The sequence below is a fragment of the Zeus faber genome (assembly GCF_960531495.2).
Source record: "Zeus faber genome assembly, chromosome: 7".
NCBI lineage: Eukaryota > Metazoa > Chordata > Actinopteri > Zeiformes > Zeidae > Zeus > Zeus faber.
The window spans coordinates 23993977-24013146 of NC_137203.1; the positions used below are offsets into that span (position 1 = coordinate 23993977).

The following is a 19170-nucleotide window of genomic DNA, read 5'->3' on the forward strand; positions in this document are numbered from 1 at the left end:
GGCAGGAAAACTAAAGTGCCATATCCGCCAGATTATTGATACAATGAGTGGCGGGCCGCCAAAAAGATGCTCTCCCTCTTCACAGCCGAACATGCATATCTACAGCTGCTCAGAAAGAGGCTGAAAAAGAGAGAGGGAATGTTTATTTCGGTTATGTTTACACACGCTTCTGAAATCAATCATTGCTGGATGGCACGTATCAATACCTCAATGACAAAGCCTGGATTCCAGACTTGACGTTGGAGGGGGGAACAATCACCCCTTTCGGTGCTGTCAGAGGGGTCATAACACCAGAGCTGCGAGGCCACGGGTGTGACCACTGACTGTCGACTTGACTGCCTCCGACATTAGAGCCGCAGGGCCATGTGTGTAGGGTGTCAGTTCCAGGGCTTGGCCCTGGGTTGTGGAGGGACCAGACGTGCTGTGCCATGCTTTTTGCTGCTCCATTCTCTGCCTCAAAGGCTCCACGTTGAGAAAAGGGAATTTTGTCGAACCTGTTCTCTTCCAGCTGGAGAGATAAGATTATACACTCCGCCAACCACATGACAGAGAAATCTTGGTGTGTGGGAGAGAGCACGGAAGAGAATAAGAGGGGAAGAGAGAGAAAGAGAGTGAGAGAGCGAGAGAACGAAAAGGGCATCAGACAACTCCTTTGCCAAACCTCCCGGGGCAAAATGCATGCTTGAATACTTGAAGACATGAGCAAAATAGTTTCACGGTAACATTAGCTGGTAACACAGTGAGAGAATCTCTTTCAAGATTAAACGTCAAAAACACAGATGCACAATGCAAGTTTCAGCAAGTTGCAGAAATCCAGACAATTCATTTATTGTTCTTTTGTTGGTTATATGCGCTCCCACTGTGGTGAAATATGATGATGATGAAGTCATGGATCAAAAAACTGTGTTGTAAAAAAAAAACCATAAAGTGTTAAATGTTGAATTCAGTAGTTTCATATCAAAAAAAGATGCGCTTATCCTTAAAAAGATGAGTTAATTGTCACGAAAGGATTTTTAAGAAACCTGTATACTTTAAGAATAACATGAGTTATCACCTTAAGTAACATGTGAAATTAATATCAGCGAACAGAAATAGGGATTAGGTGTAGAAGACATAAAGAGTTTTTGCGGAACTTTCTAATTTGTTCTCTGTTTGCAAGGGATTTTCACTTCGCTACAGCTTATGCCAAAATGTCTTTCAGATGTATTTTTCGAAAAAATGGTCACCCCTTCCTTCATTTAAATGATGATATTATTCACAAAACCGTGAGGAGCGCCATAAGAGGCAGGGGATAACATCTAAGTCAGTGCAACCTGTTTACAGAGGCATTCCTGAGAAGTCCGCTTTGTGATCCAAACGGATCAGAGTCTCGATAATGGGAAAGCTCTGCAGAGTCCAAAATGGGAAAGATGTATGGTAGACAGTGATCTCAGTAAAAAATAAAAATAAAAAATGGTGCTTTACTGATTGGAGACAACAGCCTTGAGAAACACTTCTGAAATCATCAAAATCTCTTAATAGGCCAGTGACTCCGCATTAAAGAAAGAAAAAAAAAATGATGACGCAAAGTGACCTTTGCCTCTCGACCAAACATCCTTGGTATTTGTAGGTGGTCTCGATGGTGTCGCTGATGGTTTTTTAGTGAAACAGCAGGTTTGCTCTGCGGTTCGGGTGCGCCCCTCTGTCTGTTTGACACATTCCAACACTGCACCCCTCTCCCGGGCTCTTGACTACGGCTCGGTAGCCATGGTTACAGCCATACATCCATGCTAGCCTCTTTTACTCTCAAAGACATATTTGTTTGGCTAGTGTAACTATGCTCCTACAAAGAACACAGCTTTTTAGCATAACACCTGCTAATCTCAGGATTTAGCTCTTTGAAGAGGGGCACTGATCAGAAATTTAAATATATTGTTTGAATGCTAATCTGGACGTTAATCCCCCGGCCTCCAGGTCTTAAAACATCCTGTCTTTCAATACGCAAGTTTATTTTTCATTTGCGTCCTCCTTTTCATTTTCTCACATTCTCACTCAATTAGCTCTCAAGCTTATTCCCCAGAGGTTGTTATCAGGGGGTTTCATCTCAGAAAGTATGCAGCCTTTCCAGAGCATCTTTGGTTTAGTCCAGCCACTGCGGTCGCTCGGAGACCTCGGATGAAAGTCCCAATGTTGTTGTTAAATCCCTGAATCCTCCCCAGGTCACATCTGCGGCATGAACATCTCAGTATCCCATTTAAAAAATACAATTGATGCATGCAAATCAACATTTCGTCTCCTCTTGGACTTGGCTACTATTGGCTGGTGCAATTCCCTACACAAAATGTTTCTTCTGCTGCCCTTTGTATTGTGTCATTGTCTCAAATAATTATTGTCACTGATTTGATTACAGTTGAGACCGCGTGTTGATGGGTGGTGATGATTGTGGTTGTAGGTGTGTGGGTGTAGCGTGTGTGGCTCATGTGTTGGGGGCAGGTGGAGATGAGTGGGCGCTGGGGGTCGGTTGAGTCTCCTTTAATTGCAATTCAAATGGAAAAAAAAAATTCTATAAGGAGACAATATTGCACAAATTTAAAAAAGGGCGGACATAACAAGATTATTATTGACTAGTATTGACTCGAAAAACAGTCAATAAGGGCCAGACAGGAAACAGTCGTGAGTGTCTGTGTGTGTGTGTGTGTGTGTGTGTGTGTGCGTGTATGTGTGTGTGTGTGTGTGTGTGTGTGTGTGTGTGTGTGTGTGTGTGTGTGTGCGTGTGTGTGTGTGTGTGTGTGTGTGTCAGAATCAGAATGCAAATCTGGTCTTTTTGGCCTTGGTATGCACATAACCACATACAATAAATTTGACTCCAATTAACAGTGACTCACTCTTCCGTACAAACAATACAGAGGGAAATAGTGAAAAAAAAATAAAGCAAAGATGTACACTAAGCAAAATACACATTATACAGTATGTACAAGTACGCAGAAAAAAATAATATTTACAGTGTGTCTATGCACAGGTAATGCACAATAAGTGGGAATTATTGGTAGATAAATAGGTTGGTAGACAGTCAGACAGACCAACAGACAGACCTACATGGGTCATGCAGGTCAAAGACTGAGAATCAAAGGGCTGGCAAGGTCACAAATAGATTAATCCGGTCCTTGTATACAACAACTAAGACCCCGTTGCCTTGAACACCCCACCCCACACCCCTCCAAACTAATTTGAGGCTTGGATTGAATCCCCCGCTCGGTAAACAGTGCCTCTCTTATGCAGCGAGCTGCCATCACAATGATCCCTGGATCATCTCTGGCCATTAAGACCTGGGCAAACACTTTACTTCACACTAATATAGCGACGAATCGAGAAAGAGGAGGGGGAAACACACAAGAGCCCCCTTTTTTCTTCCCTCTCTTCGTCTTTCTTTCTTTGCCATATTGTCTCTCTTTTCTCCTGCGCTACCTATTAATCCAGTATCTTTCAGTGCCGGTAAACTCCTCAAGATGGACACTGCTTGGTTCGGAGTGGAGAGGGGTCAAGCTCCACTGGCCTCTGCACAGAGCTGTGGAATTTTTCATTAGTGCACAGCTGGGTCACAAGTGGCTCCAAAGCCATCTTAATATTGTGTAGGCCCACAGATTAGTGGCTGAGAAAAGAAACCAAAGCGTGATGCTCTCCACCGGACCCGGTCTTTGCATATTTGCAGACTCGTGCTTTAGACACCTCATATTACTGTTTGTTTTATCTCTTAGACCCAGAACCTCAGGGTCAATAGTAATTTTAAAGCCCTCCAATCCAAATGTTGTTTTTTAACCGTTTCGGCACCGAATCCGTAAACCGAGTGAATTTCTTTTGTCGGGGCAGTGTAACTAAAGTATTGACTCCTCCACGATTCCGATTGCACAATCATTTTCATCGCCGTCGTTTGATAATTACCTCGTACAGAGTGACTGAACATTTGCCAAAGTTTTATTTTTAATCCAGTATTAAGCACTGTGGTTTTTACTGAGCTCATGGGGGCTGCTCTGACTCTGGCCCTCAGCTGTAAAAGCCCATACAGCCACTCTCATTAAAAATAGAATATAAAAAAAAAAAAAACCACTACAGTGTCTGTGGACAGTTATGGACAGCCATGGTGCCATAACATGTGAGAGCCATTAAACTTATTGTAGCCATCATTCTCGCTCCTTTTTTCAGAAGCATCAAGCGGCCAGGATCGCTCGTGGAGCAAGCCAAGCCCTTTTTAAGAGACGGGGGGCTGGGGGGGTCTGTTCCACCTCACCTAGATTAGCTTGGAAGGGGGCAGACGAAAAGAGTCCAAGCGATAGAATTATTTAAAAAATATAAAATGGGCGCAGAGGAATTTATTGCGGGGTTTTAATGGAAGCTAGTCCGGCCTCTGGGTCTGTTCTCAAGCGCTCTTGCCTTTTTAGAGAGCACGCACTGTAAAGATGTCACGTCTCCAGCCAGGCAGAGGGGAGAGATGGTCCTCGCAAACACTTTTGGTTACGGGGGTCTGTGCCGTGACATGATGCAGGTTACAGGCTTGTAATTCACAGCGTCCTAATTTATTTGTTCACGGATCCGCTAAGCCCAACAGGTAACAATGTGGGGGATAATGTCTAAGAACTGTATTTGGCATGGTTTTCTTGCTGACACCTCGCTCAGAGTGAAAGATCATATGGATTGTTTGGGGCTCTGAAAAAAATAAAAAGTTGGGCCTAAATGTGATGTTGCATTCATTTTACATACGGAGGAACAGCAGCTGTCCAAACAGCATGTGTTTACCCGCCTGCTTACCTCCCTGTTTAGCTGTGTACTTATCCTTCCCTGCTGCCCACTACACTGTCCTTTCACTACGCAAAGCTTTGTACTACCTGTGTGGTTTGCAGAGTTAAAATTCTTTCCATAACACGCAGAGAGGGACCCTGTTTTCGTGGATTACACTGTGACTCATTAGCGGGCACATGAGAACCAGAAGCATTGGATCACTCGAGGCCACAACACAATTTTCGGCACGCTGCTGTTGCTTTTGGCACCTTGCGCGCACACACGGCACTGCAAGAAATGGCTTTTGACCGACAAAGCGCTCGGCGTGGCAGAGAGGGAACATGACAAGGTCCCGCATCAACATCTTACATTTCACATGAAACACTCCATAGTCGACACGTCACACAACCCCCCGACACAAACACACTCACAAGATAAACTAGTCAAACTCTTTGATCCCGTAGATCTGCTGACCTGACACAACTGCGCGCACGTTAAACTGTAATTCACTTGTCAACTAATTCACTAAAGCCTGCAGCTACTGGAACGAGTTCATTTGAATAACGACGGCATAATTTGGATTTCTTTGCGCAGCTGTGCAACTTAATATTATATCCAGATTGGCGCGAGAGGAGCCTGACGAGAAGATTGTCTCAGGACCTCCTCATTCCAGAACATACGAGATCATGTTTCCATAGAAACCGGGGGTCATATTTGTTTTACAAAAGTGGGTGTGCTGGATAGATGAGTCTGGTGTGTGCACAAACGCAGTCGGCAGCTAACCATTAGCTGTATCTTTTTACATGTCCAACAGTATTTTCTCCAACAACTATTACTATGTGCATTATAACGCAGGTGCACACACAAACAGGCCTCAGCTATTATCAAGCTAGCTGCTTGCTATGCCAAGTGCAATCAGCTTGTTTCATTCCTCCCTGGTGATCTCCAGGCAGAGCAGTCAGCCAGGGCTGCTCTTCAAGACGGGGGAACAGACAGAACCCTGTGGCCAGAGCGCCGTGATGAAGAAGGCACCTTTGGGCCATTAGTGGTGTACACATCTCACTTTAATGTGTTTTACTTTTACCTGCTGGGAGTTTAATTAAAAAACAAAGAGCCTCAATTTAAAGGCCATTATTATGCTAATGTGGTAAGCGCGGGATGGTGATTAAGCAGCTTTTAGAGCTGACTGGAGCTGGCCCCGGGGACGGAAAGGATGGCACTTTTTATTTGGCTTCATTACTTTCCATGAATCTACGCTCCAAAGAGAAACACTGATACAAGTACACCAGGTCAGTGACTGAGGTTATCGTTGTATAAAGTAGCATTGCTACTGCTTTTTATGTTTTTTATGTCCTACTACTCTTGGAACCACTGTAAGTGAAAACAATTGTTGAGTAGTTCCTGTTTTCTGAGAAACAAATCACATAGAAATTATATGTCAAAGGCTAGCGGAATGAGTTTACAGTGCTCATGCCGACAGCTGTCACTTAAAAGTAATTCCTTTCTTTTGCTTGCTGCGTTTACCTCTGCCTCTCTGCAAGCAATTAGACAGCAATTCGGGCTGCTGTTTTGGGAAGAGCGTGGCAAACGTGCAGTTTGCGCTGCATGTAGAAGACCTCAACAGCATCATGCATCGCAGAGTAATTTTCTGACTTTTCTGAGATGAAGATGAAGGTTTGCCTTCGTTTTGAAAAACATCTGGCTGTCAAATGTTTAGCTCTGCGATGGCTTTGACTGTATCTACTTCTGGTATTGCACAGAGCTAATTTTCCTCAAAATTATAATAACAAGGCTGAAAGACAGTGGTTCATCAGATAACGTCAAACTAGTTCAGCCCTTTTCTGCCTGTATATTTACAGAGCAGGGGTTTCCGTTCCATCTTGTTCAGTCAGATTTCAATGACACCCCCACCTCCCCACGCCACGAAAAAAGTGATCGTTCCAAGTTAGAACATTTGAATGATCAAAACGATATGAGGTTTTTTTGTATATCCTGTCTGGGACGTGGAAACTTTCCGACGCTCGCCCCAACTCAACACCACTCTGGTAGCAGATAAAATCAAAAAATTTTAAGTAAGAAAAAGCCGGGATTGTAGGTGGACTGAGAAGTTGTCTCACCGCATAGAGCAGTCCGGTAGGTGCAGCCTGTAAATCAGGACTAATCAGGCACACACTGACGGCCAATTGCATATGCCCTTCCTTCTCCCCCGAGGCCTTTGTCTGACCTGCCTTCTAGGCTTCATCTCCCACCTCAGCGTAAGTGGCGTGGCCTCAGGTCTACCGCCCGGACACCACAGAACCATCTTCAAAGTAATGGCTTACAGCTGTTCCCCCTGGCTAATCCTTTCCCCCCCTTTTGTCTTTGCAGCGACATTAGGGCACAATGCCGTTGCACCATATACATGTCGTGGCATTTTTGCGTCGTTCAAAAGCTAAGTGGAGTAGGTGAGATCAGAGCGTGTTTTTCTAATTGTAGCACGATTATCAGGCTCCACAATCCATTCTCTGTCTTTCTCTCTCTCTCTCGCGCGCGCGTTCTCACCCCTCTGAGTTTCTCTTTTATCCCATCTAGTCTTCCTGATCCTTATCACTAAGGCAGAAGCATTAAAAGTCTGCCGAGAGAATCATTGGCAACATATGGTGAGAGCTTAAGACGTTGTCACACTTTAAGTTGCCTATAATCTTTTCAAAGGGTAGGTGCATACTTCTTCAAAGGGTTAGAACAGCCTTGAACATAGGCAAGAGAGAGGTGCAGAGAGAGACGTCCGTTTATTTATTGTCAAAACATTATACTTGACATGTCTTACTTGACAAGTTTTACTTGTATCCACGCTGGAAGTGTAGACGTAAGTGTCTAGGGAGCCCGTACAGTGTGCGTCAATGAGAAGGAGACAGGAATTAAGGTTCAGGGGAACGGACAAGGTATTATGTGAATATAGGATTAAAAACAAGGACATAATGATTAATTTGGGGGAAAGGTATGTGCTGAGACAGGCTCTTTTTTTATTTTTTTTATTTGTGAGTCTGGTTCCGCGGAGGCCTGGGCAAATATTGACACTTCCCCGCTCGAGATGCAGCCATTGATCCACACAGGAGGCCTGCATCACTTGATCTGTGCGTTCAGGTGTGGGAGGAGAAAAGCGAAAGCTAGTACACGAGTTTCACGCTGGTGGTCCTCTCTTTACAGACTTCTTTTTCCTCTGTCCCAGACAAGCGTAGGCGCTGACCCCGCCCAATGTCCCGCCCGGTCCCGCGTCAGCGGGAGTCGTGTTACACAAGGACTTGAAACACTTCAGGTCAGAGAGCATCTCTTACATGGATACCGGTCTGGGTGCGATGGGTCGCTGGGATCAGAAAGCAAAAAATAAAAGCAGAAGCAGAGAGTGATGTACAGTAATGTCCTTCCAATAACATCCAACCTGAGTCTCTATTTGATCTCCTTCATCTCTTTGGTAATATCCCAGTGGAGCTTTGTGGAGAGCGGTGTGCAGGCTTCTGTCCGGCTAATGTGATCCCTGGAGTCGCGATTGGCCAAGTTGTTGATGTGTTTATTAACTTGGGCTTATTTATAACTATCAGTGTATAATCATCATTTACACCTTCTCTGCTGTCTGCTGCCGGCATGCTGGCCCAGTGGCCTGGGCCTCAATCCACTAATCAGGTAATGTTGTGGAGGTTGAATGGCGTGCCTCCCCCATGGTCAACCTTCACTGCTCACACAGTGGTGTTGTTTTAAAGAGCATTCTTTAGCAGCTGAACTTGGAAAGGTATTAAAGTAGGATTAGGCTCCTCCACAATCCACTGCTTGTGTCATTCGGGGAGTTGTGCTCTCCTCTCCCCATTGCCACCTCCCCACCCCTCCTCCTGTTTGATTGTGGGTAGCCGCGGGAGTGGGACTGACTGTGCCTTTCAAAGGAGAGGGGTAGGGTTAAATCCCTAGTCCACTGCTCCCTGCTAATTCTCCTTGTTCCTTAGAGAAGGATTTACTTCTGCTGCCAGCTTCTCAAAGGCTCTCTCTGCCCATCCGAAAAGTCGCCGTTGCCTTCCTGTGGAGGTGTGGTTGCCATAGAAGGGGCGTCATGCATGGCTATTCCATCTGAACCCCACTGAGAATGGGGACCGGGGACTGAAAACAGGCAGAAAGTCCGGATTAGACGGGAGGACAAAGCAGGACAGGAAGATTCCAGAAGGGACAAATAGGAATTACAGCAGCAAAAATAATGCAAAGTGACAGAGAGGGGAAATAGAAAAATAATGGCTTACAAGATTAGCCTCGGCAAGGAAAAGGAAGAAAGGCACTGGGGCTGAATGAGAATGTTTTCATCTGGATGAGAAGATTTGAGAGAGCGGTCGTAGGTGAATGCAGAATCCTGGACATATCAAAACCATGCTAACAAGTCATTTCCTCAGCTTTTCTGTCTCTTTCTTAGGCTAAGCCGCCAATCATTAGCTAAACATGAGAGTTAGAGCTGGGAACCGGCCTTGACAGATTCATCACCGCTTTTGTGAAGTCCCAGCATCCAACATGGTAATCTTTTGGAAAATTGGAGACAATTGCAGCTGGTGAATCGTAAATGTATCTAACCTGGTAGAACTTGACGTGAAAGATTTTTTTAATATATTATTTATAGTATTTCTTAATGTTGTACTATTACAGTGACCATAGCTGGTGAACTGGTTACGAGCTAAACCCAGGTTGGCAGGTTAGTTAAACAGGAACTCTGTGTGTTTGAAAAACGTGCCAACATTTCTTTTCCAAGGGATAATCCTTAAGGTTTTGTTCCAAAGTTGGATAATAATCTCCTTAACTTATCGTAATAAATGAAAGATTAAAGGATTTCAGGAGGCCTGCAACTGCCAGTTTTGATGTCTCTGTTGTTTTTATTGCTGCATGATGATTAAAATGAAAATAAGAGACTAGGGCCGTTGTTTCCTGCACTGCTCATTAAATTCAACTCTTGATTGTGCATGATCGATATCCATCTGGAATTCAGTAAAGTAACTACTTAGGATAGGAGGGAAAAAACAAGGACATTTACCAATGAGATTTGGCTTGTACCAATGCTTTGTTGATCGGCTTGTGACGGCCAACATAGAATCCATTACAGACAGCATCAAATGCACTCTATCTTGTTTCCAAAATGCATACAGCTGCTTAACTTAGCTTTGTGCCACACTCACAGGCACTTATGCACTCCAGCTAACACACCCCTGCACGTGCAACAGCACAAACACACACACACACACACACACACACACACACACACATACACACACACACACACCCTATCAGTACTCAATCAGCACCTACAACGATATTACCATAACAAAGCCAGCCTTTGGTTTCCCTCTACTCATATTTACACATTATATTCATCACTATCGCTCACCCCTGTCTCAAACCAGCAGATGATGTCAACTGCTGCTCCCTCTGCCTCCCTGCCTTGCACAATGAAATAGATGTTCACCACAAATAGATAGGCGGTTGCCAGCTGTCTTCCAGACCGGGGCAAACAAAGAGGCCACTAATAAATCCAGCTTTACGGCTGGACAAGATCAACCACACTCCCTGACTTCTTGCTCCATTTAATGTGGCTTCTTCTGAACAACAGAGAACAAATTAAATGCCTCTCAGCCACCAATAAAACAATGCAAACATCTTCCTGAAAGGATATAAAGGAAGATGGAGGTGTTGTCTGGAAACGGTGGTGGAGGCCATGCCGCACCATAGAGTGGAGTGATATTAGACTGTAAGATGAGATATGATCAGACCACGAGGCAGCCCAGTAGTAGGCAATGAATCATCATCAACATTCACAGATATGTTATCTGATGGCTGTAGAATATAAAATTACCAATGTAAAAGAAATGTGCAGGTGGTGGCGAAAGGGCTTGATTGGGGTTCCTTTAGGGGTTGGTCGTTTCGTAATGTATTCTTTGCACTGGGACACAACGATCAAACATTTTTTATTCAGGGGGAGTGTTCGGTGCCTGTGACCGAGTTTATTTAAAATGCCGTGGGGCTGCGTCCACCTGGGCAGTTTAACAGATGAGCTACTGTCAAAGGAGTCACCTACTTGGATGGAGGATCAGCCAGCCACAATGCCTTATCACCTTGACTCTTAATCACCCCCACCCTCCCCCGGGTAGGGCAAGTCGAGCAAGGCAAGCGGATCGGACCAAGACACAGCTCAGGCCATTCAAAGTAGTTCAGCTCACTGCACAAGAGAGATAACCTGCGTGCCACCGCCTTCAACAGCTTTCTCTCCCTCTCTCTCTCTTCCTCTCTCTCTCATCTTGTAGATTGTTTGCCACCAAGTGCAGCGGGTGCATGGAGAAGATCGCCCCAACGGAATTTGTGATGCGTGCCCTGGAGTGCGTCTACCACCTGAACTGCTTCTGCTGCTGCGTGTGCGACCGCCAGCTGAGGAAAGGCGACGAGTTTGTCTTGAAGGAGGGACAGCTGCTGTGCAAAGTCGACTACGAGAGAGAGAAGGACCTGCTCAGCCCCGATGACTCAGACTCAGGTAAGCTCCCCTCGCACCGCTCTGCGACGCCAGCACCCTGGTGCTACCATAGTGTGGCACCCGAGTGTTGTGCGCTGCTCACCGGGTTATCCCTACGGTCGTAGGGCCATTCTCGAAGTGCGCTGCCACGGCTCTGAATCCATCTCATATTACTCCTGCCGCGCCCATTTCGACATCACTTCACTGTGCATTGTCACTGTGTGCAGAACGATAATGAAGAAGTAATTACATTAAACACGAGTTTCGAGCAGCAGTGCCGATCCTCCACGCTTCCACAGCTGTTGCCTTTTTAGCGGCCAATTTTGTCATACTTTTATTCAGGCAGCGAGTGTGGGCCTGTGATATACAGTAGGAAGTGGAAACAGGACGAAGCCAGGCCACACTGTATTAATGACTATCCATGCGTGGGCAGGGTCTAGTGCTGGAAAGAATTAAATCAGTGTATCATGGTGAGTGACAGAGGGATTTGGGGGTCTTTCTGCAGAAAGCCAAGCTGCGGCGCTGCTCTTATCAGCTTTAGTGTTCCTCGCCTATAGCCTCCACGCACACAATGAGGCATCTCGCCAAACCTCACTGTTCGCTACCATCTGGCTCACATTTTAACGTGCACAAAAGCAGGGAATTTGTCAAGTACATCTGTGCCTGTGTCAACTTTTGTCAACTTATGGGAATATTTGCCTTGCTCCCTCGTTTGCTTGTGTCCCGGTGCATTGCAGAGGCATGTCTTTGTGCCTGGCTCCAAAATTCAAAATGGAGAAAATGTCGACATGAGCGGAGGTTAACCTCGGCATGTGGCAGATGAAATGTAGGTTTACGGTGGAGAAATGGAGGGACATACAAGAACCAGATGACAAGAGACATGAATTCATCACGTACGCATCCGTCCCAGCAGAACCACACATCATTAGGCCTCATTGACAATGCTGCTGGTTCTGCTTTGAGGAGGCATGTTTCAGTTCCGTAGAGCTCATGTTGTACGACAATAGCCTTATTTATTATGATTAGCCTGAAAACATAAAAAAAAAAACAACATAAATTAAACCATGCATTTTATTAATTTTGTTAAATATCATGTAAGCAAATGTTATTTGTGAGATTTTTCAGACAAATGTTGCCAGAAAACCTCAATTTACCGCGTCAGATTTTTGAAATTAATATAACACTGCATAAAAATGTACCTTATGTACTTATCTGGGGAAGATTTTATCATGTAAACTATATATTATACTGTGTGTATATATATATATATATATATATATATATATATATATACATATATATATATATATATATATATATATATATATATATATATATATAGGGTTTATGTTTAATATATGTAAGAGCAGAAAACAATTCATTTGAAAATCTAAGAGAAAAACTTTTTGTCTCCAATAACCTAGCTCAGATATGCAATATTCTTCCTTTTTTAAAAGCAAATCATATAATAGAGACATGAAAATGAAACGACAGAGTTTATTGCCCAAAATAGTAATATCCTGCCACTGACAGTAAGAATTTAATAATCTGTGGAAAATAATTCCGCATTTTCAGCTGAGAAACAGAGTAAATTTCCTATATTCCTCTAACCTCACAGAGGATGTATTCCCCACATGTACATGCGCTGCCTTTTCATGTTGTGGCTGATGTAGTATTCTTATCAAAGATTGATTCAGTGTAAACCAGCCAAAGATGTCTGTAATAAATAAGAAGTGACACTGTGTCCATATCAGTGACAAATGCACGTTTTCCTCTTGCTCTCACTCCTCTGTTGCAAGTCTAATCGCGCCTGTGGCAAATTCTTTTTTGTAACAAATTTATAACAAATTATTAAAAGCACATGTGTCTCCTTTGATTATGCACTTGTGGTGTCCGAACCCCTCGGAGAGGGGAAGAACGCAAAACGTATTTATCAGCGGAACTGTCACAACGCGAAGGGGTGTAGCCAGTCCCGATGTCGAAAAAAAAAAAAACAACACTATTACTCTATCTCCAGAGAAAAGCGATGATGAGGAGCTGGACATCAAGCCGGAGAAAGGCATCGGAGGCCAGGGAAAGGGCGATGACGGGAAAGATCCCAGGAGACCCAAGAGACCACGCACCATTCTGACCACTCAGCAGAGGCGGGCCTTCAAGGCCTCCTTCGAGGTGTCCTCCAAACCGTGCAGAAAGGTGAGTTCGCCCCGACGACTCGTAGGAAAAGCAAGCCTGAGTGTCCCGGTGTCCCGCGGTTCGCTTCGGGCAGAAAATAGACATGTGGAAAAATTAAATGCGTAGCGTGAGCCTTTACAGTAGTTGAAACGTATAAAATTCTCAAATTCAAGCCCCCCACCCCCACCTTGGAGCGCGTCTTTGAAGTGGCGAGCAGCGTACTGTTCTGTGTTAACTGAGACAGTGGTGTAACGCAGTCCGCCTGCGCACAATGAGAGCAGAGCTGCCTTGGTAGCCTAAGCCCTAAAAACACTCTCTGCACTCCGTCCAAAACTTTGAAGAGGCGGTAACCTCAGAGAGGTCTAAAACAAAAAAAAAAAAAAGCCTCATTCATTAATTCAACACCAAGCCAAAATCAAAGAACATAAAAAGAGGAAATGTGACCATCGGGAAGCGTGCCATTTATAAAAAAAAAAAAAGAGCACCAGGGAACCATTTCAATGTGTTAAGCGACAGTCTTTTTTGTCTCAGGTGAGGGAGACGCTGGCCGCCGAGACGGGACTCAGCGTTCGGGTGGTGCAGGTGTGGTTCCAGAACCAGAGAGCTAAGGTGAGTGCAGGACTCGCGAGAGAACTCGGACTGTTTCGATTTGAGCGGGTCGAAGCCGAAAGCCAACAGCTTAGTTCCATCTTGAAACCGGTGGGAGAGGAATCTAACTAATAACTCGCCCCCCCTGTCCCTTTGTGTTAAACTTATCACATCACATTCCTCTCGCAAAAAATAAAGTTTAAGTTTAAGTGCAAAGGGTTGCAAATCTACCTCACCGCTACAGTCAACGTCTACGCCCTCCCGACTCTGATCACTATCTGAGGAAACCTTTGATATTTGACGTTGAAGCGCACTCAGATACAAGTTTATGCAGTTCACGCAGGGGTGAGCACCAAGGAGCATCCTTTTTAAATTAAATAGATCACATGCTGCGTTTGGGAGTTCCTTAAAACTTTGACTCCTTCTTTTTCAGATGAAGAAGTTGGCAAGAAGACAGCAGCAACAACAAGAACAACAGAACTCTCAACGACTCGGCCAAGGTATATCCAATGCAATTATTTAAGGGGCTGTGCAAATTATTATTATTATTCAATGTGACATCCTCCTGGTCACATTTTCTGAATTAAAATGAGATCTAAGTGCCTAACTTGATCGTAGGTAGCATCTCTCTGGTGCACAGACTCTATTATCCGTTTCTGATATACAACCACTCTGAAAATACTGTATATTCTAGTTCCTTGTGTTCCCTGTTTCTAAGTGTTTTTTTTCCAGTCAATGACTGGATCTGTAGGCGGCTAGGATGTGTGCCAGGGCAGGGCTGGATCTCAATACGCCTAAATGGCTGCTGTGGTGGGCTTAAAGAAAACATGGGCTGCGCCCCCCCCTCCCCACTGTTGTCAAGTCAACAGTAGTTCATACACGAAAACAAATGCAAACAATTTACACATTCCTAAGATACAGTGGATGTAAACAAGAGTCCTTTGCATCGTAAGCCCCGGTTGGAAAAGTCGGCACGGCCAAACAGAGTGAATGGCAGACATCATTTCACGAGGCCTCGCCACTGAAAAGGAAAGTACAGGGGGCTGGGCTCCAGTGACAAAGCCACAAGGGCTGTGTGTTCCACTCACCACTCTGCCAGCCAAGAGCAATGTTTTTTGAAGGGAATTGTGGCAGAATCACTCGCCACTATAGTAACGAATAGGCTGCGCTTGACATAATAATAGACGCCGGGGCCATCCAAGCACTACTGAGGTCCACCTCCACTTGCCAATACCACCTCATAGTTATCGATTACCGTGTTGCAGAATGTAGACTCCTCAGAAAGCCAAGTGTCATATGCGTAAGTCAGCGTTTCTAGCATCAGCAAGAAGGGCAAAGAAGAATGTCAAGCATAATGTTACACTATCTTAAATAAATACATTTCACTTTACTTCTTGGTGTGTGTAGACTGGAGCATTTTACTAAAACAGCCTCACATGAATTTTGAATCGACCGTCCTTTGCTCCATTCTTACGCATTCCAGTCGCCGCCTCATTCCAAGTCCACGGTCAAAGCAATTTTATGCCGTTTTTTTTTCACCGTCGGCTTTGCTTTCCCGCAGAAGTGATGTCCAATAGGATGGAGGGCATGATGAACTCCTTCACGCCTCTGGCTCCGCCGCAGCAGCAGCTGCTCGCCATGGACCAGAATGGCTACAGCACGGACCCCTTCCAACAGGGGCTCACCCCGCCACAGATGCCCGGTGACCACATGAACCCATATGGTGAGCGTCCACACCTCCCCACACACCGCTCCACACACCGATCTGTCCCTCCATCGCCATCACTCGGATTTAAGCTGCCCTCAGTGGGTACGAGCAGCTTTCCGTCGCACGTGAGATAACACGTTTTTTAAAATCAATTTAATACGGATGTTAACAGCTCCAGTCGTCAACTTCAGAGTCGGTCCCCGTTAAGATACACAACAACTTTTCCAGCGGCGGTAACGACGTGCGGTTGAGGTGCCGAGTTTCTAACAAAGCCTGTGAGGAACGATGAGTCAGAGCGGGTAAAACGGTTTCCTTCTTGTCCGATGAAAACACAAAGTGGAAGAAACGGATCAGTCAATCAAGCATTAGTCTGCCGGATGTTACTGGAATAGCAACTTTGGAGCGGTGTCCTCGGCAGGTCCCACAGGGACCATTTCCTCAAGTTCATAACTTCCTGGTAATTTGCCTCCATTTAGTTCCTCGTGGTAGCAAGAACCCAAATCCCCAGTCTCATCACTCTCCTTTGGTTTGGGGAAAAGAACAATATTGGCAAGGCATTAAAAGATATGTCTCATCACACTGTCCCCATTTTGTGCAACACTATCATTAAGATCCAGAGTGTAATAAAGTTAACTATTCCCTCTAGAGAAATAACATGTTGTGGTTTTATGAAAGGCGTAAAGAGTTGCGATTAACCAGATCTTTTAGGAGAATGCCCCTTGTTTACATGCTCCCTCATAGACCACAATTGTTCCGGCGAGGGCAGCAAAAAGTGAGCTTTGATGATATCTAAGAAAACTGTTTTCACAATTGTGATGACACATGAAAGCAATTTCTCAATGTGCCTATTTGTAATTAGAATTTTGCAACAGCACCATAAATCTCGCACGAGACGGAATTTTGATTAGTTAATGGCGCGGAAATATTGCCTTTCGATTTGGCGAAGGGCGCCCGCGACACCAAAACAATAACGGGTTATCGCTCAACCGTCTCCCCTCTCTCTCCGCAGGTAACGACTCTGTGTTCCACGACATCGACAGCGACACGTCTCTAACCAGCCTCAGCGACTGCTTCATGGCGTCCTCGGACGTCAACTCCATGCAGGCCCGCGTGGGAAACCCCATCGACCGGCTCTACTCCATGCAGAACTCGTATTTCGCCTCGTGAACGGGCAAAACCCTCCAGCGCGGACCACCGACTGCGGCCGCCGACCCCCTCCCCATTTCAAGCCAACGCCCCGACGGCCAGGAGTTTCTGTACTGATACAGACGTGGCAGAAGAAACGCCCTCTTGTAGTAGCGCCTGGTTTTCATGCAGGAGCTTCCACAAAGATAAGAGTTAAAACCCGGTGGTTCTAGAGCAGCGAAGACTCCTGGGGGGCCGGCGGCGGCGGGGGGGGAAGGACTCTTAAGTATTGTTTGAAGATTATTTGGTAGGGTCGCTTATCCAACACAAGAGATCCTCCTTCCTCCTTCTTTACTCGCCTAAAGAAACCAGAGTCCATATTGAAGCCTCTAATTTACACTGTTTAAAAACAAAATGATCAAGTTTATACAGTGCATGATCAATTGTAAACTAAAAACTTTTGTAAGCCCCTGGCGAGGATGTGGAGTTTGGACCGTTTTCCTCTCCACGCTACATGGATCTCATGGATGTTCAGCGTTAGCATTTTGATCACTTCGATAGGTTAGATATTGTGTTGATAGTAAATAGGTGCAGCATGTCTGCAAGAGTGGCTGTAAATCTGTGTATGTATGAGAGAGTCTGTGCGTCCGGAATAAAAAAAAAAAAGAAGAAGAGGAGGAAGAGGAGAATTGGGCGGACGGTAGGATCAGTGAAGTGTAAATACTTTCCCCAGGCAAATTGGATGTGCATGTTAAAAATGGAAAACATTCTATTTATTTAACTATAACAGGCTCTTGAAGGTACATATTAAAAACTAAAAAGCTTTATTTAAAAAAAAAAAAAATAAGGATAACATTTTTGTTTAGCAATTAGTGAGTACACATCGCAACTCATCTGTAGGCCTTTTTTAATATGAAGATGAACCCTTTTTGTTTTTCAGCCAAGCTGTAAATGAGCAACGTGCTATTTATTTCGTACATACCAGAAAACAGTCATTTGTCATTGTCATATGTGCATCCTCAAAATGTTAAAAAAAAGTTTGCTAAATGACCAAAGTTGATTGGTTTGATGAATAAACAATGTCTTTCTCCTGATGATAACATTCAATAAACACCATTCAGTGACCATTCCAATGTCACATGAACTCTGTTTGTGGTTTCAATCTCACCTGCCTAGTTCTCGTCTCAACAGGTTTTAGGAATCGGTGACGTTGAAGTTTGCGTTACAGTTTGAAACAAATAAATGTAACCAAATATATGAGTGAATGCATTTTTCCCCATCTCATCAAAGACGCTTGGCTAATACACCTCAGAGCTTATTGGCTATACAAGAAATTGCTTTGTTCCAAGAATACAACCCCATGAGGGGGTAGAGGGCGAAACAGCCCAATGGAGAGGTGGATTGATTCAACCATTAATCGAGTGAACGATTAATCGATCGTCAGAAAATAAATGGAATTTAATTGAACGAATCAAATAATCAGCTTGGAAATAATGTATGTGAAAAGTGTTTTCAAGATGTCCGGTTGTGTTAATGTAACTCATTTGGGACCTTATTACACAATTTCCTCCTCATTTGATAGTCCAAATCAAGCAAATACAGTATATGAATCGATCGCCAGATTTATTTATGCGTTCGTAGCTTTTTTTGCAGTCCCTGGTCCAGGGAGCGTGAGCCAACTGGGGGCGAGAACCTGGTGACATACCAGCACAGTAGCTGTGAGTAAAGTGAGCCTAGCAAAGCCGGGCCTCCTACCTCGGGGTCCGTGCGGCGGCAGCTTGGAAGTGGCGGCTGGAAGCTCCTTCATCTCGCTGACAGCTGCTCTGTGTGGCAAGGCAGAGCCCTCAGCGCCGCCCGGCCAAGAGGCGGCTTGTCGAGGAGCTTTATCACAGCATTCTATCTCACTGACCATCACCTGCCGCGAATACGTTCGCTTTCCCAGACCCACAACCGGAGGAAAGTATTTGTACGTGACAGAGAAGGAAACCGCCATTGATATTTGTGTGCCTTTCGCCCTTGCCACTATCGTCTCAACTTCCACGAAAGAAAGTGTGAGAGGTCGGCGCTCCCCGGGATGGTTTAAGGGAGAATTGCTCTCTCTCTACGAGTGTGGTAAGGTGGTATATATCTCCACTATCGACTCTGGAATCTGACAGCCAGGTGTTGGAAGGAAGCCTGCAACGCCATTCATCAAGGCCTGTCACTCTGGTAGTATCCTCGCTTTACCCCAGGGAGAGCAGCGCGGTGACATCACCCGCGTCTTAGACCGCACCGGGGTGACCTGTTCACCTGCAAAAACACTCAAATAAAAGTCTGCACA

General features: G+C 44.9%; 1 protein-coding gene across 2 annotated transcripts in view; it reads left to right on the forward strand.

The window, feature by feature from the left end:
• The window catches only part of lmx1bb (LIM homeobox transcription factor 1, beta b), a gene marked incomplete at its 5' end in the record, with an annotated part of 45104 nt that extends 27141 nt beyond the window's left edge, over positions 1–17963 (forward strand). For both annotated transcript variants that reach the window (XM_080003239.1, XM_080003238.1), the window contains 6 exons: positions 11055–11278; positions 13275–13450; positions 13961–14038; positions 14451–14517; positions 15579–15740; positions 16735–17963. In XM_080003239.1, coding sequence (XP_079859365.1) covers positions 11055–11278; positions 13275–13450; positions 13961–14038; positions 14451–14517; positions 15579–15740; positions 16735–16892 — 865 coding nt within the window. In that variant the 3' untranslated portion in view covers positions 16893–17963. The remainder of the gene's footprint in view (positions 1–11054; positions 11279–13274; positions 13451–13960; positions 14039–14450; positions 14518–15578; positions 15741–16734) is intronic.
• Positions 17964–19170: the final 1207 nt, after the last annotated feature.